At 37.4% G+C, this 25,375-nt stretch overlaps 1 protein-coding gene across 2 annotated transcripts in view; it reads right to left on the minus strand.

Annotated features, from left to right (window-relative positions):
* Positions 1 to 13,850: 13,850 nt before the first annotated feature.
* Positions 13,851 to 25,375, minus strand: part of ANGPT1 (angiopoietin 1) — a 310,595-nt gene continuing 299,070 nt past the window's right edge. For both annotated transcript variants that reach the window (XM_055431653.2, XM_088844759.1), the window contains one exon: positions 13,851 to 16,374. In XM_055431653.2, coding sequence (XP_055287628.2) covers positions 16,214 to 16,374 — 161 coding nt within the window. In that variant the 3' untranslated portion in view covers positions 13,851 to 16,213. The remainder of the gene's footprint in view (positions 16,375 to 25,375) is intronic.

A 25,375-nucleotide genomic window follows, 5' to 3' on the forward strand; every position in this document is an offset into this window, starting at 1 on the left:
GAGGAACTGCTGGATCATACGTAGTTCTACTTTTAATTTCCTAAGGAATCTCCATAGTGTTTTCCATAGTGGCTGCATCAGTTTATTGGGTTGGCCAAAAGAAGCTCATGTGGTTGTTTTTTACAGTAAGATGGTTCTAGTAGTGAATATTTGTCTTTAACTTCATTCAAAGCAATTTTCTTTTTTTTAAATAAAAATTTAATAAATGGTACAAAGCACAATGCCAAAAACATTAACAGTTAAAATTTCACCCAAAGAAAAAATACTATAGAATACACAGTTGTAAAAAGCTATATTAAGTTATTTTACAACTGCCTCAGGTTGCAAAAAGAAAAAAAAACCCAATGCCATACCTAAGTTATCCCTCTCTCAAAATAATGCCATTTATGTTATAAACCATGAGCACCCCATCAAAAGATGGGAACTGCTTTTGTTAATTCATATATATATATATATATGACTGTATCACTTTGCTATACACCTGAAACAAACACAACACTGTAAATGAAAGATAGTACACTGTAAAATAAAAATAAGTAACAGAACTTTGGGGCTTTACACAGAGTTAGAGTTCCTATCAGAGGGAAAACAGCACCACAGCCGCACTGAATCCTCACGAAGGAGGCACACGAATGACTGGATTACAAGAGTTACAGGAATCAGAGCTGCTCACTGCCCAGAAACTACAGCTCACAGAAGCCAACAAAGGCACGAGATACAGACCATTCACTTATGAAACTCAAGAAAGTCCACATTATTCCTACAACATGTTGAAAGTGCTTCAGAATTCACACAATACTAATTTTCTTTTGGTTCTGGTTAAATTATATATACCAGTTTATAAAATCTGTAACTCTGTTCAAAGTTTTAAAAGATTACTTAAGAATGGTTTCTTGTATTTCCATGCCACCTTTATAGTTCTGGTTTCTCATTTCTTAATTAGTAAATTCAGCATGCAGGTTCTATCCCAGGCTAATTTATACACTTAGCAAAGCAATTTTCTTAGACTGTATTGTGAGAGTTATCAAATCAGTGTGCACTTAAAAAAACTTATCAGAGTTGGTGAATTTTTGTGTAGCCATTTTCAAATTGAAGATGGAAGAAAAACATCTTCAGCATAATATGCTTTATTTTTTCAAGAAAGCTAAAAATCCAACTGAAAGGCAAAAAAATTTTGTTCAGTGTTTGGAGATGGTCCTGTAACTGATTGAATGTGTCAAAAGTGGTTTTTGAAGTTTCATGCTGAAGATTTCTCTCTGAACAATGCTACACAGTCGAGTAGACCAGTTGAAATTGATAGTGATCAAATCCAGACATTAATTGAGAACAATCAATGTAATACCATGTGGGAGATAGCACACATACTCAAAATATCCAAATCAAGCATTGAAAATCATTTGCGCCAGCTTGGTTATGTTAGTCACTTTGATGTTTGGGTTCCACATAAGTTAAGTGAAGAAAACTTTCTTGACTGTATTTCCACATGTGATTTTCTACTTAAACATAATGAAAACGTTCCACTGTTAAAACAAATTGTGACAGGTGATGAAAAATGGATACTGTACAATAATGTGGAAAGAAGATTGTGGGGCAAGTGAAATGAGCCACCATCAACCACACCAAAGGCCAGTCTTCGTCCAAAGACGGTGATATTGTGCATATAGTGGGATTGGAAGGGAGTCCTCCATTGTGAACTCCTTCCAGAAAACCAAATGATTGATTTCAACAAATACTGCTCCCAGTTAGACCAACTGAAAGCAGCACTCCACAAAAAGTGTCCAGAAGCAGTCAACAGAAAATGCATAATCTTCAATCAGGATAATACAAGACTGAATGTTTCTTTGATGACTGGGCAAAAACTGTTACAGATTGACTAGGAAGTTCTGATTCATCTGCCACATTCATCAGACATTGCATCTTCAGATTTTCATTTATTTTGGTCTTTACAAAATTCTCATAATGGACAGAGTTTCATTTCCATAGAAGACTGTAAAAGATACCTGGAACAGTTCTTTGCTCAAAAATATGACAGGCTTTGGGAAGATGGAATGAAGAAGTTGCCTGAAAAATGCCAGAAGGTAGTGAGACAAGACTGTGAATACATTATTCCATAAAGTTCTTGGTGAAAATGAAAAATGTGTCTTTTATTTTTACTTAAACACTGATGGAAATTTTTGGTCAATTGAATACATTCCCATCAACAGTGGACTAGGGTTCCCTTTTCTCCATACCCTCAACAATATTTATTATTTGTGGTATTTTTGATGATAGCCATTCTGACAGGTGTGATATGCTATCTCACTGAGGTTTTTATTTGCATTTCTCTGATGATTAGCGATGTTGAGCATCTTTTTATGTGTCTGTTGGCCATCTGTATGTCTTTTGTGGAAAAATGTTTGCTCGTATCCTCTGCCCATTTTTTAATTTCTGTAAACTGATAGTTAGATGTAGAGTTTTATAGGATTCAGGTTTGGTTTTTGGCAAGAATGCTTCATAAACAATGTGTGATTCAAATAGGAATTGTATGGTGTTTAGTTCATTATTTTTATTAATATCAATAGCTATTGCTTAGATCCACTAGCTCATCAGGGAACATAAAATGATGGCATTGTAATTCTATCATTCTAAGAAGAGAATTATCCCCATCAACTCTGAGGTATTATTTGTTCAGAATAGGCAGATAAAACACGATTCTTTCCCTTCATTTATCACCTTTCAACATGATAATTTCACTTCCTAGTATTGCTTGCAATCTCATATGCATAATGCATATGTATAATGTATATGATATATCAGATGCATAATATTAGACATAATATACAAAGTCATGGGAAGGAAAGGACCAGATCAACAGAATACACTTAAAGTTCAATAAAACTGGAATACAGAGTAGAAAATAGGGAGAGAAAATGGTGAGATTCTTTCATCAAATATTTATTTTGATGTACCATATTCTACATGGTTGAATTTTGTGCTAAATTTAAAGCATACAACAGTTAATTACCAGAGTCAAATTAAGAGAGTCTTTCTCTTGGGGAATTCATGATCTAGTAAGAAAGAAAAGCCATCACTAACAAGGAACTCTAACACTTTGTATTAGGTGCTCCTATAGTCAAGGTTGTATATTGTCACCTTGCTTATTTAACTTATATGCAGAGTACATCATGAGGAACGCTGGGCTGGAAGAAGCACAAGCTGGAATCAAGATTGCCGGGAGAAATATCAATAACCTCAGATATGCAGATGACACTACCCTTATGGCAGAAAGTGAAGAGGAACTCAAAAGCCTCTTGATGAAAGTGAAAGAGGAGAGTGAAAAGGTTGGCTTGAAGCTCAACATTCAGAAAACAAAGATCATGGCATCTGGTCCCATCACTTCATGGGAAATAGATGGAAAAACAGTGGAAACAGTGTCAGACTTTGTTTTTTTGGGCTCCAAAATCACTGCAGATGCTGATTGCAGCCATGAAATTAAAAGACGCTTGCTCCTTGGAAGGAAAGTTATGACCAACCTTGATAATATATTAAAAAGCAGAGACATTACTTTGCCAACCAAGGTCTGTCTAGTCAAGGCAATGGTTTTTCCCGTGGTCATGTATGGATGTGAGAGTTGGACTGTGAAGAAGGCTGACCGCCGAAGAATCGATGCTTTTGAACTGTGGTGTTGGAGAAGACTCTTGAGAGTCCCTTATACTGCAAGGAGATCCAACCAGTCCATTCTAGAGGAGATCAATCCTGGATGTTCATTGGAAGGACTGATGCTAAAGCTGAAACTGCAATACTTTGGCCACCTCATGCGACGAGTTGACTCACTGGAAAAGACTCTGATGCTGGGAAAGGTTGGGGGCGGGAGGAGAAGGGGACGACGGAGAATGAGATGGCTGGATGGCATCACCGACTCTGTGGACATGAGTTTGAGTGAACTCCGGGAGTTGGTGATGGACAGGGAGGCCTGGCGTGCTGTGATTCATGGGGTCGCGGAGAGTCGGACACGACTGAGCGACTGAACTGAACTGAACTGAACTGAATAGATTTTAAGATGGTATGGACTCACAGTCATGGGGATGTGGTGATGTGATCAAGGAAGATATAGTAATGTTTGAGCAAAATCTTAAAGAATGTTTCAGAGATATCCAATAGCCCTGGATATAGGGTAGAAAACAGAAGGCATTCCTGACAGCGGGACCCAAATGCACAAAGATACAGAACTTGGGTGGGGAGGACTTTTGTGTTTTTAGGATTGTGATTTATAACAGTCAGGCTACAATATATTGTGGGTCCAGCTCCCAACCCTTTAGCATCCCAGAGCTGATGAAAAAGATTGCCCTCGGGACAATGGGTGCCTCGGGGTTCACTGATGTGGAGTATGACTGGAGATGTGGTCTCCATGACCTTGCCTCTCCATTACACTCTAGAACCTCCACACTGTGTTGGGATAGGGAAGCCACAAGTAACTGAAGTGATTTCCTTGCTGATTTGATGGGGACTTAAAATTAAGCTGATTAAACCATATAATGTATTATATAATTATATTATCACAGTATAAATTATTGTGGTCTTTCTTGCTTGTCTGAGCTTGTGAAATTGAGATTTATACTCACAACAGTACTTAAATATCTCACTGATTCTGACAATGATACTTGATACTGCACAGGGGGGAAAAAGAAACAAGCCAAGACTGTTATTATTATCCATGTTTAAAACCTGAGGGAAAAATATCAGAGAGGGTAAGAGAATTTTCTAGGGTAAATATCAGTGCTAGGCTGTTGGTCTAGATCTTCTGACATACATTGACCTGAGATGTTTATCTGTGGGCTTCCCAGGTGGTGCCAGTGGTAAAGAACCTGCCTGCCAATTCAGGAGATGTAAGGGATGCAGGTTGGATCCCTGGGTGAGGAAGACCCCCTGGAGAAGGGCATGGCAACCACTTCAGTATTCTTGCTTGGAGAATCCCATGGACAGAGGCCTGGCTGGCTACAGCCCATAGGGTCACAAAGAGTCCAACACGATTGAAGCGACTTAGCATACATGCATGAGATGTTTATCTGCAGAGATACATTCTCTGTTGAAGATTGTTTCTTGAGACATTAACCACATATATAATACATGACAATGTTTTCTTTAATATACACCATTTCCAAAACACTAGATCTATTTCCTGATGAACAGAGTATTATTATAGACATTGTTTCTCATCTACATTGTTGATGTTTAGTGGCTAAGCCCATGGATTGTAGCCCACTAGGCTCCTCTGTCCACAGGATGTTCTGGGCAAGAATGCTGGAGTGGGTTGCCATTTCCTTTTCCTCTCCAGGGGTTCTTCCCATCTCAGGGATCGAATCTGCATCTCCTACACTGGTGGGCAGTTTATTTACCATTGCACCACCCAGTAAGCCCCTTCTCATCTATGGGAGGCAGAATTCTTTGCTGGCCCCCTAAATTCTTTACCTCATATTGTACTTGCCCAGCATAATGCCCAGGACTGTGAAGGTAATGGATTTCACTCCTGTCTAATGTCTGTGAAAGTGAAGTTGCTCAGTCGTGTCCGACTCTTCTGTGACCCCGTGGATTGTAGTCTACCAGGTTCCTCTGTCCGTGGGATTTTCCAGGCAAGAGTCCTGGAGTGGGTTGCCATTTCCTTCTCCAGGGGATCTTCCTGACCCAGGGATCAAACCTGGATCTCCTGCACTGCAGGCAGATGCTTTACCATCTGAGCCACCAGGGAACCCCAATTTACAGGGTTCATATGATTAGATCAAGCTCATACAATCAAACTATGGTGTTAGAGAAGACTCTTGAGAGTCACTTGGACTGCAAGGAGGTCAAACCAGTCAATCCTAAAAGAAATCAACCTGAATATTCATTGGAAGAATTGGTGCTGAAGCTCCAATACTTTGGCCACATGATGTGAAGAGCCGACTCACTGGAAAAGACACTTACGCTGGAAAAGACTGAGGGCAGGAGGAGAAGGGGGCAACAGGGGGTGAGATGATTATATGGCATCACTGACTCAATGGACATGAGTTTGAGGAAACTCTGGGAGATAGTGAAGGACAGGGAAGCCTGCTGTGCTGCAGTCCATAGGGTTGCAAAGAGTCGGACATGACTGAGTGACTGAACAAAAACAATATACATTCTTCCCTGAGAGTGGCCGAGAGCCAAGTATGGACACCAGCTCACCTCCAGCAGGAAGGAGACTCCAGTTCTACAATCTCAAGAGTTTCATTCTGCCAACAGAGTGCTTAGACGGATCCTAAGCTCCAGATGCGTGTGCAACTTGCTGAGGCCTTTATTTTGACCTTGTGAGACACTGAGCAGAAATCTCAGGGCAATAATACAAAAGGACCTGACAGTTTGAAATAAATATTTTGGTAAAATGTTTCTTGTAGAAAATAAATAAGGTTTTCATGTTGGAAAACAATGAAACATATTGAAATGTTTTAAGCCAAATATGTTTCTCACTGAAATAATAATAAGGAAAATGAGATTGTATTTAATCACTTTTATAAACATGGGAGACTGAGTTATAAGGTTTATAGCAGTAACAATACTCTGGGTCTATATAATCAGGGAGGAATGAAGTTGGAGCAGTAGAAAGGTAGCAGGGAAATGACTCTGGGGCAGTGAGAGGCATGCCGATAGAGAAGAGGTGAAGAATAGTATAAAACAGAGAAGTAGGCCATTGGCTTAGTTCTCAGTGAAGGTAACCAGTACATATAGGATGCATTTAACTCAGGGGCCACCCTAAAGAAGTCTGATGATTCCCTTAATCTGGAATAGTTCATGGTTACCGTGGCAAAAACATCTTCTCATGAGGAAACCCATATGACTTAACTGCTCAAAACTGTATCACTCCAGGTTCACCTCCCCCTTGGAGACTTCCCTGTCTCCAAGGAAGACAGGGCCACCCCTAAAATTGCCTTGCAGATGGTCACTTTTAACTTTTCTACTCTAGCACAGAGTGGGCACAAATCCTTCTCTCAACTGCCCATGGTATGTTTTATTCTAGTCTGGCATATTTAGCTAAACTTTATAAAGGGAAGTACAGTGGTAACAGATGTAAAATACAACTTACAACTGGTTATTTAGATGAATGCTTTCACAGACCACCAGCTCCATCTGTCCTTATAAAGGCTTCTCTGTGGCCGTTCTCTCAACTGGTCTTTATATTATTGAAGGCATCTCTGTTTCTCAGTAATTAACCATGCACCTGATACACTTAGACTTCTCTTGATTTGGGTTCTGCCTGAAGTAAAGCATGAGAAAAAGATTTGAGGGTGAGTAATTCATCTGAAAGGTGATTCCAGGGACATGGGTAAAGGATTGGAGATAAGACATGTAGGAAAATAACACAACAAAATAGTGTGCTATCAAGTTAGTTGTCAGTGTGAGCAACGGGAATTAATTTCTGCTGAGAGATTTGGGATACAGTGTAGAATTCATCCCAGAGTTGCATTGATCAAGGGGAAAAGAAGGGCTATAGGTATTTGTCATCTGCTAAAAATTGTTTATTGAGACATTTACCATTCAGCACTTCTAGGTGGGAGCTGGGCACACTCTCCTGGTCAGAAAAACCAAACCCAAACCAAACCAAGTGAACAAACAAAAACCCAATGGCAACCTAAAAAACCCTGTAACTCTTGATAGAGAATCACAGGTTGCAAGAGTTCTCAGTTAACAGCCTTTCCTATGGAGACAAAGTGCCACAGGGCACCAGTAATGTTAGGCTTCTCAGTTTTGAGGTCCAGAGACTGTCAGTGAACACACTTTTACTGATCTCTGTTTGCACACCAGGCACCTTTCCCAAGTGGCTCATCCTCACTCTTAATCTACAAACTCACAAAAGCAATAATATTGTAACCTGCTACTCCAGAAGATACAATTGTTATTGAGTCACTAAATTGTGTCTAACTCTTTTGAAACCCCATGGACTGTAGCCTGCCAGGCTCCTCTGTCCATGGAATTTCCCAGGCAAGAATACTAATGTGAACGTGTTAGTTGCTCAGGCCTATCTGACTCTGTGAACCCATGGACAGGGACACCTACAATACTAGAGAGGGTTGCCATTTCCTTCTTCAGGGGATCTTCCCAACCCAGGGTTCAAACCTGCCTCTCCTACATTGTCAGGAGGATTCTTTACTGCTGAGCCACTACAGCAGAGGCTTTTGTGGGTGTTTGGTACAATAATGGAAATTCCCACATCTCCTTTCCGCTGTTCCATTGCCCCCAGAAAAGCTGTCATCTGTGTTTTGGCTGTCCCCTCCTTGGCTGGGGTTCAGATCAGTGTTGTCACTCTCTGAGTACTAGACTCATTGTGCTTCTTACTAGTTTGGACATAGGCAGCTCAAATATTGTCAAATGTTTTTGTTATGCTAGGATCCATGGTTTGTTTCTTGTTGTTCCTTACACTCTAAACAAAACATCTCTAATTCAGAGAGAAATGAAACCCACATGATTCTCATTAGTATATAAATAATCTGATGCTCTTTGATGTTTGGAAAAATTGTCTTTATAATCTTTTTGTTGAAAGCAGAAAGGCATTTTTCTTACAGTATAACCTCTCAAGAAAAAAAATTATAGATCATTTTGAATTCCTGCAGTTTTCATTCACGTGTCATGGGTCTATCCATTCCTCCACCTACTCACCCCCAATTAACCCAATTTACTTACCATCTAAGCTGTCTTCACATTATACTGGTTCCTGGAAACACAATGTAAAATGAGACATGGAATAAGAACTCTGGTTATAATCTGGAACAGAAAAAGTATAAATCATCTGACACTTAATTGAGATTCAAGAATGTTCTAGACACAATGTTAGGTTCTGGTAACAACAACAACAAAAATTAATTAAATTTCATCCCTGACCCCAAATGCTCATTATCTGGACACAGAACAAGTATATTCATAGCTGACCGGAGCACAGTCAAACTGAAAATTCTTTAACATAAGTAGAAATAAAATGCCATGGAAACACAGAAGGGTGAGAAATTTAGTCTAGGGTAATTCGGGTGGACTCTAAAGAGGCGACAGTGAGCTTTAGGTGAGGCTTTTAATTTCATTATTTTCACACATATGAAATCACTGGGAAAAGTAGATTAGTCTGTTCACACTCATGATTTCCAATCTCGATTAAATCTTTAGAAAGTGAAAGTGTTAGTTGTTCAGTCATGTCGGACTTTTGTGACACCATGTACTTGTAGCCCGCCAGGCTCCTCTATCCATGGGATTCTCCAGGCAAGAATACTGGAGTGGGTTGCCATGCCCTTCTCCAGGGGATCTTCCCAACCTAGGGATCAAACCCAGCTCTCCTGCATGGCAGGAGCTGCCATTTGAGCCACCAGACGTACTTGATAAAGTTGTGACTCCTCTAGGTGTTTACTTCACCCATTACGTTAAGCGGTCATGCCAAACCTATTTTCAAACACTGTTTAATTGAACTGCCCACACTCTTACAAATATGCTTCCTTCCACTTCCTCTATGAAACAGAGACCATTAATTGGCTGTGCCTCCTACAGCATTTCATTCTCTCCTAGTCTTTTCAGAGAGACATTTCTCCTCCTATTAAACGTAAACGTCCTCTCCCTCCCAACACTCAGTCCATGCTCTCAGCCACCTCAGAACACTTGTTCCGTCTAAGGATCTTTCTGTTCCTCCTTTCAGCCTCAGTTCCTTGAAAGGCTCATTTTCCTTAGTCTGCGTGTACATCCACACACCTGTCATCCTAAAAAAGAATCCTAAAAGCCACTCCTGTCCCTTTCGTTTCCTCCCTAGCTCCTTTCATTCTCAGCCTTCTTTTTGAAAGTCTGATCTAAACCAATGGGTTTTCCAGGTGGCTCAGTGGGGTCGCTACGAGTCAGACATGACTGAGCGACTTCACTTTCACTTTTCACTTTCACACATTGGAGAAGGAAATGGCAACCCACTCCAGTGTTCTTGCCTGGAGAATCCCAGGGATGGTGGAGCCTGGTGGGCTGCCATCTATGGAGTCACACAGTCAGACACGACTGAAGTGACTTAGCAGCAGCAGTGGTAAAGAATCAGTCTGCCAAGCAGGAGATCTGGGTTCAATCTCTGGGTTGAGAAGATCGCCTGGAGAAGAAAATGGCAACCCAGTCTAACTCTAGTATTCTTGCTTGGGAAATCCCATGGACAGAGGAGTTGGGAGGGATGAAGTCAATAGGGTCGCAAAAGAGTCAGACGTGACTTAGTGACCCAATGACAACAACAACAATCCAAACCAAATTTCTCAAACTTTTAATGTCCATGAGTTACTTGAGTATCTTATTAAAATGAAGATTCTAATTCAGTAGTGGGTTGGGGTCTGAGATTCTGCATTTCTGAAAAGCTTCTAACAAATAACACTAGGCTAGAAGTAATTCTGGAGAAGGCAATGGCAACCCACTCCAGTGTTCTTGCCTGGAGAATCCCAGGGACAGGAGAGCCTGGTGGGCTGCCATCTATGGGGTTGCACAGAGTTGGACACGACTGAAGTGACTTAGCAGCAGCAGCAGAAGTAATTCTATTGTAAATAGGAAGAATCTGAACTCTAATTATCCTCTTGTCCTTACCTTTCATTTATACATAACCCTCTTGCTGCCTGGTGTCTTACCCCTATACCTCTAATTCTGCCCTAACAAAAATCACCAGTGGCCCCCTGTATGCCAAATTCAGTGGGCACTTTTTAATCATAATGCCCCCACCATCTATGCTGAGTTAGGCATTTTTGGTTATTGATGCAATCTACTCACCCAACTTCTATAACTCCATTCCCTCACAATGATTTTTCTCTAGTTTATCCAGCTGTAATTTTTCATCTCCTTTTTGAATTATTGTCATTTATCTGCTCCTTAAAATTTTATGCTTGATCAAGTGTTTAAGTGAGATCTATTTCACTACATACGCTTTTGAAATAATCTTGTCTAATAATTTTAATTTCTGCCTAAATAATCTAGAGTCCAATATCATCCATGTTGGTCCTGCTTGAGCTCAGACTCATTATATTCCATTGCCAAGCTTGAATCACTAGCATCTCTACTTCAACATGTAAAATTGGACTCATTATCCACTCCCCTAAACCTGTGTTCCTTATTTTGGCTATTTGCGCCATCTTCTGTCTAATTAGCCAAGACAAAAATCTGGAATGACCTTGACCCTTCCCACCTTCCATCTAATCATGGAATTTTTTCCCTTCAATCCTCTCAAAATTTAGCTTATCCAGTCCATTCATATTATGCTGCTGTATATATCAGGTCCTCATTCTAACAGATTATATCATCTGTCCTCAATGATCCAAACTTTTCCAGTTTTACCTCCTTCCAATGCATTCAACTAATTGCAGCAAGTATAGTCCTTCTAAAGTGTACAAAGAACAAAGCTCAGACACCATCTTCTATAAAATGTATTGTGTAAATTGAGGAAGGCCTGTGTGTTTCCTTAAATTTTAAAAACACGTACATATAAATTTACTATTGAGTAGGAGTCACTCACTTGTTTTCCTTACACATTATTATTATTTATTATACTCTATACAGAGCATAACCTTCAGCACATTATCCCAGGATTCTTGTTGCAGTTTAAACAAACATTAATTTTATTAATATAAACTTCCTTGTACTGCTCATTAATATAACTTGCTTATTTTTCTACTGATTGTAAATTTCCTTATGCTTTGAACACCTGTACCCTTAATACCTTCTTAATGCTTCATTTGGATGCTAAGTAGCTGCTCACTGTGTTTGTTAAAAATATTTCACATTCTGCTCATTAAGCTTATAAAATGATTTCCTATGTAATCACAATCCAAAAACTCATTATGAATATTTTTGTTATACCTTTCTCCTAATGGAAACATTCAAGTTAATTTAGAGCCTTAATAATTTTCTTCTCTAAACTTTTTATCACTGTTTTGATGTTTAGACACTGTATTAAAGTGCACACATATTCTTATTTTTTTATAAGTCCATTTTTAACTTACAATGTTTTAGCACATTTTTACCATCAATTCTGATTCCTTATAGCATACGCAGGAAGCATATATTTATTTTCAAATTTAACTTATATAAGATGAACTTAGGTAAGCTGGTCCTAGTTCTGTGGCAAAAATAGCTGATAATGGTACCCACCTTTATGCCCTTTTCCCTTTATACCAAACTCAGATATTCAAAATGCATCCTATTATTCCACACCAAGTTCCCAGAATTTATTGTCAGTTGTCATATAATAATTCAGCATTTAACAATTGACAGGACATCCTAAAGCAGAGAAAATAAAGGCAAAAACAAACAAATGGGACCTAATTAAACTTAAACGTTTAAATTAATTAAACTTGCTTGCACAGCATAGCAAACCATCAACAAAACAAAAAGACAACCTACTGAATGGGAGAAAATATTTGCAATATCCAACATATATAAACAGCTTGTACAACTCAACATCAAAAAACAAATGAGCATCCCAATTAAAAAAGGCAGAACTGAATAGACAGTCTTCCAAACAGGAAAGGCAAATGACCAACAGACACATGAAAACATGGTCAACACTGCTAACCATCAGGGAAATGCAAACCAAAACCACAATGAGGTATTACCTCACACCTGTCAGAATGCCTATCATCAAAAAGAACACAAAAAATAAATTATGGCCTGGATGTGGAGAAAAGAGAACCCTTCTATACTTGGTGGGAATGTAAATTGGTACAGAGTGGAGGCTTCTCGGAAAACTAAAATTACAGCTACCATCTGACCTAGCAATACCGCCCCTGGGTATATATCCAAAAAGAAAAAACCCACTAATTTGAAAAGATACATGAAACCCAATGTTCATAGCATTATTTATAATTCTCAAGGTATGGAAACAACCTGTGTCTATCAACAGATGAATGGATAAAAAAGATGGGATGTATATATATATATATACACACACACACACACACACACATACACAATGGAATATTGTTGTTTAGTTGCTAAGTCATGTCTGACTCTTTTAGTTGCTAAGTCACATCTGACCCCATGGATTGTAGGCCACCGGGCTCCTCGGTCCATGGGATTTCCCAGGCAAGAATACTGGAGTGGGTTGCCATTTCCTTCTCCAGGGCATCTTCCCAAACCCAGGGATTGAACCAACATCTCCTGCATTGGCAGGTAGATCCTTTATCACTTAGCCACCTGGGAAACCCATACACGGGAATACTACTCAGTTATAAAAAAAGAAGGAAATTTTGCCATTTGCAGCAACATAGATAGACATAGGGCAATATGCTAAGTCGAGTAAGTCAGAGAAAGACAAATATCTTTGTCTTTCTAGATAGTAGTATCTAGACTACTATCACTTACATGTAGAATCCAAAAAATACAGCAAACTAGTGAATCGAATAAAAAAGAAGCAGACTCACAGATATAGAAAAAACTACTGGTTACCACTGTGCAGAGGAAAGGGGGGAGGGGCAATAGAAGTAGGGTTTTAAAAAAAGCTGTTATGGGATTGTATTAAATCATGTGTGTGAAACTTTTGCAAATATAGAACACTATAGAATTTAAAGAATCTATATAAAAAAAGAACGCAAGAAATAAAAAAATAATAATTATTGACAGGACATAACAATCACAGTAGAGACGTGGGACTCAGACCCATGGCTTTGATCTAACATTCTAATGGAGCTAAGCTTTCTTATCATATCCAAGACTGAAAGATTTTCAAAGATTGAGACTTTAGTTCATTTGGTAATTTTTTTCATAGAACCCATACTTCCATATATCTCTAATTTTAAAACTTGTAAAATATTTAAAATGAGGAGTTGCACAAATATGTTACTTTCAATTTTATTTAAATCAAATAAAGCTGCCATTGATGTGCAGAAATTGGCGTAGAAACTACATGAGTTTAATTCATATAAAAATTGAAAGACAAAATCCTATTACCTAATTGTCTTATCCTGAATAATTAGATGCAAAGGATATACATGTTAAATGGCCACAGTGCACATAATGGAGTCATAAAACATTTTATACTGCTTTATTATAAATAATTGGAAATATTTCATTTTTCAAACCCGGATAACAAAACAGTAAATATCATGCTTTTTCCCATTATTTCCTTTTATTTTTGTATCATAAGTTGGAAAATAGTATTACTTTTCAAAAGAATGGTAAGTAAAAAATCTCTAGGAACACAAAAAATCAAAACACTCACTTTCATTCACTTAAATGAAAACATCAAAGAGGTTTTCAGAGGAAGCATCTAAACAGCGTTATGAAAGAGTCGACAAGAATAGAAAAACTGTGGGATACCTGCAAACATCAATTTTAAGGCATAACAGGTTTGCATACACACATAAAAGTATAAACATTTGATGGTAAACTTTGAAAAAATAATTTCTGAAAAATGTGAGTAGCTTTATTCTCTCAAATGGAGGAAACCCACAAAGGCACAGGAGATCAAGTCACCAGGCCTAAAACTGGTCTTAGTGTCTGATACAAACTTTTACTTTTTTTAAGAAAGGAAACTCAAAGTGGATTTCAATTTCTTATATCAGAGTATACCTTATGTTTTGATAAAAACCGTTCACTCTTGTAACCTCGAGCACTTAGAGGCAGAAAGCACTTCTTGACAAAATACTGTAGTAACTTCAAATTACCACAAATATCTGTGTCCAAAATTGACTTAAAATCAGTTAAGCCATAGAAATATTATCATTGTGATTTATAGTAACTAGTAACTAGAATTTTCTTAGTCAAGTGACTATGATTAATTTTCTCTTTTGTTCATGTGTTTTCTTTAACATATAATACAAAGTTTGCCAACATTTTTCCTTTAGTGGTAATGTCTTAAAATCAGAAATTGCCTAAGAAAACAGAGCCCAAGGTAGAAAAATATGAAGATATTGTATATTTCATAAAGTGGTATAGTAGTTTTTTTTGAAAATGTGCTTATTTGCATCAATTGAGGGCAACGTTGCATATTCCAGGTTAAACAGCTATTAGGTTTACCATCGATATAAACATGCTATGTACAATGGTATTTATAATTCTTCTTTCATTTTTCATAGACTTCAAAGTGTATCTTTTATAGAAACTGGAACAGAGTGAATCTGGAAAGCAAGTTTCAGTTAATTAGTAAAAATTAAATTAGCACGAAATAGCAGGGTGAAGAATTGAAGATAATTATTTTAGAAATAATAAAGTTACACTTAAGTGGACACATGCAAGAAGAACTGTAAAATGACCTGTTCCAGTTTACTTGGTTTTATTTCAACTTATTACACTCTAAAATACTGCTTTCATGTATAATATAAAAGGAAATATTAAATGTATGTATATTATTTTAAGGGCTTGATGATATATTTCACATTCTTTAAACTTTACTCAGGCTATAAATATATTTATATATCAGTCAGTTTTTAAAATAAATGAAAACTGTAGCATGGGGGGAGGATAAATTTTCATCTCATATGTCCAATAGTTGATTATGTCCATTTTTTCTGAAAACTGTATCAAAAAATCAAAGAATAACGGAGTGTGTTTCTACTTCACATTGCTATTCTTCATGCACTACAATTCTTTATAGTTTACCAAAATGGAATTTACATTTGAAGATGGGTTAACTGAAATCAACTCACAAGTATGACTTAGGAATTAGACTTCTGAAATCCATTTCACTAACTCAGAGGGCAATGCTGTTCTTCCTGAACTTTTATTAAAATTGTGCAACAGTACAAACGTATTAGGTTTGCATAGAAATAACACCATTTCACTGGTGTAATATATCTTTTCCAAAGGATTATGGCAGCCAGTTTTTATTCTTCATGTATACTCTTTTTGTTGTTCATTTTCTTCTTCTCTCTCTCTCTTTTTTCTTTTTCTTTTGGTTTTACATGAAATAAACTGTATTTATCATCTGGCTACCATAGTTCCAAAATAAGATCCAGTAGTAGTTTGAAGCACAGTGAGCTTAACAGTTTTTTCCCTTTTAAAAGCATGACAGTGAATGGCAGTCTATAGTATGAACACAATCATCCCAAGTAGAGACTTTGTGAACTCAAAAGTTTCCAAATTCACAGTCTAGGACCTTGGTGATTTCACATAACTGCTACTTGTTGCTAGAAGGGAGACCATATTGTTTGCTTCAGAAAATTTCAAGCAGTTTCTCATCTGGTGGGTTCTCCAGATTTCTTGGTGGCTTTTATAATTGCTCTTGACTGGCATTACGCCTTCAAAAGTCCAAAGGTCGAATCATCATAGTTGTGGAACGTAAGGAGTAACTGGGCCCTTTGAAATAATGCCATTTTATTCCATTCAGTTTTCCGTGGTTCTGTCCCGCTGTATAAAACATTCCATTTAGATTGGATGGGCCACAGGCATCAAACCACCAGCCTGAAAAATTAGTTAATAATGAAAGAGAAGGAGAAGAAACAATTATATAAGTAAATTGAACATTTGGAAATTCATGCCACTTACTGAGGGGAAACATTCATACTTATGATAATTTGCAAATCAGAGGTATTCAAAAAATATCTTCCTGGTAGTGAAATTGCTTTAAAAAGCATCCAACAGACAGCATACAATCAGAAAGAGGAATGCTGTCATGAAAATCAGCTTTCAGTGTCACTCCATTGGGACTCATTTCCCAGTGTAATGATGGGAAGCATTTGGGTTTCAAGATACGATCTAATCAGGCCTGTATTTGTACAAAGGGTAAGTAAAATGAAACCCTTCAGAGGCATTCCACCTGAAGCCTGTTATTGGAAATAGAACAATTAATTATTAGCAATAAAGTTCAGAAGCTTGGACAGCTAACATCTAAACAGAAAGAAATGTCCTCCATGTAGTTCATAATTTTGCCTACTGGCTCTTTGCTGCTTCTGAAATTAACTGGATACCAGAAAATAACTATGAATTTGGATGACTATACCCTCTCTGCAGTTTATAGCAATATGGGAAGCATTCATTGCGAGTAACTACATAGTTCCTATATAGCAGCATGTTTTCCTGTGATTGTCAAAGTTCTTTCTAAACTGAGTAAAAAGAAAAATGATGAGCAACATATAGATCCTGTGCTCACATAGCTCTCTGCAAGGATAACTCAGTACTTTATTTTTTAAATGAATTAAGTTCTTAGGTTTTAGATTAAACATAGTACTTTTCCCCCTCTCTCCTGAAGTAATACTACTAAAATCTTTAGGGAGAGATTTATGCCAGAGACATTCTGGCATATTTGTATTTGGATACAGTTGACCTCCCTTTGATTACAGAGTTATACCTAAGGGACTAATAGCTAAAGAAAGAGAAAACTGTACAGCTGATGTTTAACTGTAATATGAGCATCATCTTGCAGAAGCATTAGAAAAAGTTAAATGGAGAAAAACTAGTTCTCATTTTTCAATTTTGGAGGGTGAATACAGCTGGGTTGTGTTTATAAAGTCATACTAGAGGCCTAACAAGCTATATTAATCACTAACGCATACTAGGAAAAAGTAAGATATGTCAATGAATTTGGAAAGACACTGTATTTAATGTTTTAGAAACTGTATGCAAACAACATAGATGTTAATGTAGTCAAAACACGGGGGACAAGAAAGTTCTTATTTGGCGAGGAAGGAGGAAACTGTAAAATTCCACCTTTTTCTTCTTAAGATTAATTCCTTTAAAATTTTTTGGTAAGTACAACTAGTAAAAATATGCTATTTATATTTTTTAAAAAAGGCGTTCTAATATTAGGGAATTTATTTACCCATAAGACTCTTAAAGGACAAAATGAAACTCAACTTGATTGCTTCAGTATTTTAACTTTCTCCTCCTTTTCTATGACCTTCTTGAGGCACTCTTCCATCATGTTAACAAGCCTCTCATAGTCTTTCAAATATCCACCACGGTCTCTAAAGCAAGCACAGTTACTCTATTGTTGAGCACTACTACAAATCATAGAAGGATCCTCCAAGTTATGTTCAGATACTCAGGGCAGAAGTGTGTGGATTTGTTTGGTTTATAGAAAGTCATAAGAGTTCTGGAAGAGTGTGGGAAGGCAGACAGCCGTCTGTTGGAACATAGCCTGGCAATGAAGGGCACAGGCTGAAGAAAACATTCACTGGGAAACTACACAATGAACTTCGGAAAGAGACAAGAAAAAGTAGGAGCATATGAGGGAATAGGATAAACTGATCTTACGTATCTTTCCTAACGAGTAAAGTGGGAAAATGTTCCGGGTAAGAAGAAAGGCATTTTGGAGACACTGAAAGGAGACCAGTATGGATAGGTCAAAGTTAACAAGAGCAACAGTAGCCTGAAGCTGAGAGGGTCTGAAGATCAAATCACATCGTCTTTTATTCATTATCCCTGGTTGCTCAGTGGTAAAGAATCAGCCTGCAATGCAAGAGACGTGGGTTTGATGCCTAGTTAGGGAACATCCTCTGGAGAAGGAAATGGCAACCTACTCCAGTATTCTTGCCTAGGAAATCCACTGGACAGAGGAGTCTGGCAGGCTACAGTCCATGGGGTTGCAAAAGAGTCAAACATGACTTAGCAATTAAACAACAGCAACAACAAATGAAAAGGCATGGTTTATATTCCATATTCTTAGCGCCACACCTAACAGAGTTTGCTTAGCAGATGACTGGCAAGGGCCTACAGACTTATTGACAGATTGTTTCGTCGGTCAGATTGTTTCTTCTTTTAAAGCCTCTATGGTCTGAATTAGTCTATCTTTTTAAAAAGCTATATTTGATAGATACCTGTATATATAACATCCAAGTTTATTGTATTCATTTTTTCTTTCTTTTTTCATTCAATTTGTAATCCTCATGAAGTGTTGTCATACAACACTCAACAAGACAGATGTGCCCCTTACTCTTATGGAGCTTACTCGTAATGTGACAAACAGGTAAAAAAAAAAGTAGCAAATAAATAAAATACTTACAAATCATTAGGCAGTGATGATGGAAAAGGAAGAAGAAGAGGACGAGGGGAGGAGGAAACAGAGAACAGGAGGGGGCAGTTAGAATCAGGGAGCTATGAAGGAGCATAATAGGAGACCTATTTGACTTTTCATGTTCATGGAAGAAGCTGATATTTAATGAAACTTGACAGATGAGAAGACTGCAATGCGAAGATGCGGAAAGACTCTACTAAGCAAAGCATAGCACGTGCCAATGCCATGTGTTTGGTGTTTAGGAACTCAAAGAAGATCAATGTAGTTGGTATACAGTGGCCAAGGGAAAGACTTGCAGGAAATGAAGGTGGAAAAAAGGCAGTCCTGGTGGAAATTCAAACAATGTGGAAAATCTTATAGTTTATCCAGTCTACTTGTCTATCATCAGGTGAACAAGTGGAACATTCTCTAGGAATGGGAACCAATATTTTACCAGGGGAACTAGATCTGCCAGGTTAAATGTTTAATTAAAGATTATTTAGTGCCCTTGTTCTGAAACTGTGGTCTACCAAAGCCACCCTGAGCGCACGTGGCAGCAGGATGAAGGGGAGGAAATTGAATCTAGAATCAGTTCAACAAATACTAACCAATGGACAGATATAGGGGTCAGAGTTCAGTAAAACAAAATTCCTGATTCCAAGAGTATACAATTTTGTGTAGGAGAGAAACAAACTGTTAAATGAGAAGATAGCTATTTAACAGAGATGAAGAAAATCTTGGGAACAGAGGTAGAATGTCCTGTTTGTGGGTCTGTAAGGTTCATTCATCACTTGATCTGGATCCTGAAGGATGGGTGGGAGTTCACAAGATAAAAAGAGATTATCTAAAGACAGTACATACTCTGGCAGAGCAGGAGAGAGTGCCTGCCAGCAGCTTGGCTTGGCTGCAATGCCAGTGGGTAAGGGGTTGGAGAACACAGGGCTGGCAACATAAACAGGAGCAAGAACATGGAGGTTTTTATTGCATGTTTAAAAATGCTCTTGTGGGCAACGGGGAGCCAAGAGTACCAGACCAGAAATTAGAAGACCCTGATTTTGATGCAGTTAATAGCTAAGGGATCTTAGGCAGTAGTATATGTAACATTTGATATTTACTGAACAGTTAATATGTATTAGGACTCCGCTAAGATATTTATATGCATTTTCTCATTTTATTCCCCATACAACCCTATGTGGTGTGGCAAGTACTAAAATGAAGACATTGATGCTCAGACAATTTAAGGAACTTTTCCAATGTCACACAGTCACTTTCCTCCTCGTTTCTCAGATGTGGATCATAAACATCTAATCAACCGTTTTCACAGCACAAGTGCAGAGATCATATTAGATGGCACACTATTAATGCCTCTAAAAGCTTATCTAAATGTTCTTGTGTGTTATCTAGGAAGCAGGCATAAACTTTAGAGCAGGAATAAAAAGAATCAGATCTTACGGGATCATCACAATCATTTAATAATGAAGACCAATTCATCAGTGCCAACATATTTACTTATTTGCTTGGTAGGATTAATTAGAGAAATATGAAAATAATTTGGATTCAGATGAATACAGTTGTTCAGTGTTCGTGTTGTAAAGACATGGCACTTAAGTACCTAATATGGGTTTTATGGGCTTGCCTAGGGTTTAGGAGGTAGAGAATCTGCATGTAATGGAGAGGCTGACATACAGGATAGACTTGTGGACACAGTGGGCGAGGAGAACGTGGGACGGACTGAGAGAATTGCTTGGAAACATACACATTACCATATGTAAAGTAAATAGCAAGTGGGAGTTTGCTCTGGGACAACCTAGAGGGGTGGGGTGGGGTGGGGTAGGATGGAGCGGGAGATAGAAGCGGGGTTCAGGAGGGAGGGGACATTTTTATTCCTATGGCTGATTCATGTTGCTGTATGGCAGAAATCAACACAATACTGTAAAGCAATTCTCCTCCAATTAAAAAAAAAAGAGATGCAGAAAATAAAATGAAAGGGCAATTATTACTCATGACAATTTCAGTTGTAGTGTCCTTTATAAAATACTCTGAACTTCAAGTTCGCAAAAATAGTTATCTCTATGCAAGTAAGTATTTTCTGTTTTTTTTTCTGACAAGGAACAACAAGGAATTTCTTTGTATCAAATATTTAAGTTTGTCCACTTTCTACCTCTCTTTGAAAAAATTAAGCATGATCTGGTCATTAAACATAAATCCTGAAAAGAAGTGGCTTTAAAGCATATTCACAGAAAGCAGGCCAAAAGTGCAGCAGGCTCCTGGTTACTCCTGGTTAATCTCCTTTGGCATTCATAGATAACCATATGTACCCATGGGTCCTCAGAGCAATGTAAGTTTACGTAGCTTGAAGGTATCCTTGTGATAATATAAAGGAGTGTGCCCGGGTTTGCAGTTCCTCTCTGATTAGATATCAAATAGCTGAATTAAATATCTTCTAAAATTCTGGGGTGATATCAACTTTGTACTTTGTTCTATAAATGCCTGGGTATAACAGATGAGCAATATGTTAAAGAAGTTAATTAGAAGAGGCACTTTAAGCTTTAAAGAACTTAGCAATGAAAGCAAAGGATGGAAGGAAGCAGCAGCTTCCATTTGCTGTTGGGACAACTGATAAAATGTCTTAAATGTTTTAAGATTGGCAATTGCTGAGATGAACTTTGCCAAGCATTTTTCTTCATAACCTGTAACCTTATGTATATTTTAATAAGAAATCTGAGAAGCATGTTTCTAATTCATTTACACTTAACTCATTAAAATTTAGTTTTGGAATAACTATCTTGGGCTTCCCAGGCCTTGAAAAATCATTTGAGTCTTTTATCTTTGAAGCAGAAAATTCACATTTTATCACCAATACATGAAACTTTGCCCAGAAAACAGGAACTTGATTCTAAACTTTGTACTCAGGAAGTTCAAATTTATTTGAAAGTCAGGAAACCTAACTCTCAAATTCTTCTGATCCTAAACAAAATGTCTCTCAACACTTCTTTTCTAAGGTAAAAAGTACAGCAAAATAAAAGATCTATCTGTGGTTACGGATTTCTTCCTAATCAGCAACATGCAAAAGAACTGGCACAGAGAATAAGAATCTTCCTCTTTTATCACTAACCAAGGATGAGACTGAAAAAAACTGATTGATGCTGTAGTGATCATCAGGACCATCAGGAAAATCGCTCACTGATTTCATGGGTACAAATCCAGCTCCCACCCAGAACTAGCCTCAAGGAGCAGCTGCAAGCTCTTGTGTGTGGAGCCGAAGGATCCGTCCAGAACTCTGCATTCCTTCTGTCATTTCATCCCATACCCCCTTCAAGTCAAGGACTTGGCTTTTTTCCCCTTTCTCTTCTTTTCGTTCCATAGATAGAAAGTTGTTTATCCTGGCTGGTAATCTTGAATTCATTTTAATCCTTTAGGTATTCTCTTACTGCTTCTTTCCTCCCTTGGACTTCATTTTACTTTTAACTACAGTTAAGTGAGGAAATCCTCATGAAAATGGGCCACAAACAGTAAAACAGAGCTAAATTCTTGTCTTTGATTGCTGTTTCTTTTAAAAATGGAGGTAGAAGGAGTGGATAAGGTAATGACTTATCTGGAGGTCATATTCAAATCCTCTGACATTAATTCTGCGACCTTAAGCAACTTAGTTAAGTCTTCCATATCTTAGTTCTTACCAAAGATCTCTATTTCGAATGGTTTGCGGAAGTATCCTTTAAACTATTGAGTGTTTCATTTATGATAATGCAGAAATGACTGTTATACACTAAGAGTGCAATGTATATTCACTATATTACTTATTATTAGAGTAAAATATAAACAAAATTGTTTGGATATTCTCATCAACTATTAAGCTTTGGTGGCAGACTTGTGTTATAGGCTTATCAGTTCTTATTCACTTTTTTCCAAATTGATCTTTTAAGAGACATTTTCTGATATTATTTGTTCTTTTTCCAATAAATATAAACTTTCTCCCAGAGAACAGGAATATAATCCTAAATTCTGTACTTAGAATGTGCAAATTTATTCAAAAGTTATAAACCTAAAACTCAGAAGTTTTTCAATATGGAATTCAGTCTTCTGGGGTTGCTGCTGCTGCTGCTGCTAAGTTGCTTCAGTCGTGTCCGACTCTGTGCGACCCCATGGACTGCAGCCCACCAGGCTCCTCTGTCCATGCGATTCTCCAGGCAAGAGTACTGGAGTGGCTTGCCATTGCCTTCTCCGCTTCTGGGGTTAGGTTATTCTTAAAATTTGGCTCTAGTCTTTAATATTCATCCCTTTGTTCCATGTGTGTGCATGCAAATTAATATACACATGTGAAAGTGAAAGTGTTGGCTGCTCAGTAGACTGTGTCTGACTCTTTGCGACCCCATGGACTGTAGCCCTCCAGGCTCCTCTGTCCATGGAATTCTCCAGGCAAGAATACTGGAGTAAGTAGCCATCAGGGAAGAACACTACAGTAAGTAGCCATTCTCTTCTCCAAAAGATCTTCCTGACCCAAGGATTGAACCTGGGTTTCCTGCATTGTAGGCAGATCTTTATCATCTGAGCTAATGGGGAGGACATATACACACTTTGGCATTATAAGTCTAACTTCATGAAAAAGTCACATTCATATTCACATTGATTTATTTTTAAGTCTTTTCCCCAAGATCATTTGATTTCACAATGTCCTTTCAGAGTCTGATAGCCTACTCATGCATTTAACCAAAATTTATTAAGCACATCCTATGAGACAAGCACAACGCTAGGCCCTGAAGACACAATGATGGAGAACATGATGTCCCTTCCTTCAAGAAATGTACCTTTTTTGTGGAACAGGCTTATGTACTAAATAAGAAATTGCTTTGAAATAGAGTAATGCAATATAGATATCTGTGGTCAATCTTAAATTATCCATATGGATCTTTTCTCTCAACATGTTTGCCTTAAAACCTAGGGAATGCCAGTTATCTGACAATGGTTAGCACATCCTTCCTGGGTTATCAAAATCTCTAAGATGATTACATTTTCCCAAAGATCTTGTCACTTTAACCAGTTAGAGAGCCTGTTAATTTCTTCCATTTTGTCTTCTTCAAGGTTATATAGCAGGCAGGGCAAGCATTTATCAACTGCGAGCATCTGGTAAGTTTGAGGGTGTACTAAGAATTTATGTGTATGACTTTATCCCGTCTTTTAGAATTGAACTGAGAATATCCTTTGTTAGCTTTAGCAAAGTCTTGTCTGTCGACTGACATAGTTTATGCGTGGGAAAACAGATTGGAGTTTCTACCACAACAGATTCTTTCTGCAGAGGGTTAGGTCACATTTTTACATAGCTTTTATATTAGATACCAAATAAGAAAACCGTGTTGAAAGAAAAGGTAAGAAAAAGAATGTAAAACAATACCATATTTTGTTAGGGGTCATTTTCTTTTCTTTTGGTCAGCAACCTTTAGTAATTATAGTTTCTAGCAGAATTTTAGAAAAATATATTTTGAAGAATACTAATTTGGTACCAAAGCCCATGTTTTCTTTGTGTGTAAAAATCTAACGAGAAAAGGTTTTCATTTTCATAATTTGAGTCATAGCTTTTTGCATATTTATGTTTAATACAATAAGTCCATATAAACAAAAGCATGTGCTGACTGATATTACATTTTCATTTTGTAAATATTAAATAATAGGGAAAACATTAAGTTTATAATGAAACTGATTCTTTCCTTGGGTTCATGAGGGTACAAGAAGGGCATTCCTGTGAGACTAAGAAAATATTTCCTATTTTAAATATTACCTCTTAAATTTATCCCTCCCACCACTGAAATATATACATTTGTTGTAATATACTATATAAAGGGGGAACCTAAGGAGAAAACTTACACATTTTCTTAAGGTCAGTGAATCACAGAACATAGATATTTCTGGTTTATAATAAATGTACACTAACAAATCATCTCTAATGATTGATTAAGAGGTCAGTTTCATAGAAAATGTGTGTGGCAATTTTGATTTTGAAATATACGGTATGGTCCCATAACAACAGTGTAATAAAACATAAAAATTATTCAGTTTTTAAACTGGGTGGAAGAATTTCTGGTAAGGTAGAAATAAGTACATATATGTCTGGAAAAGGAGGTATAAAACACTGTGGTATCTATTTCTGCTGATGCAAATATGCTTTTTTAGTCAGCTATACTTCTTTTCCACTAACAATGAACTACAACCAAACTGAAAAATAATATTACTTGTTTTTCTCTACTGCAGACATTAAGAGTACACAGAATAATAAAATCATAGAACCAGAAGAAAATGTAGGAGACAATCTTATGTAGACTGGCAACTATAGGAACATGCATATGTAAACTCTCTCATATAACTACCTTTATATTTTCTTGAAGGTGTCCATAACTAGACACCCACAATCTTTTCTGGCAACTCACTCCAGCCTTTGATTCCTGGACACTCCATCAAAAGTCACTTTCCCCTTCCTCC

Source organism: Moschus berezovskii, chromosome 16, assembly GCF_049115385.1.
Source record: "Moschus berezovskii isolate FMDL1 chromosome 16, NW_MosBer_1.0, whole genome shotgun sequence".
Classification (NCBI taxonomy): domain Eukaryota; kingdom Metazoa; phylum Chordata; class Mammalia; order Artiodactyla; family Moschidae; genus Moschus; species Moschus berezovskii.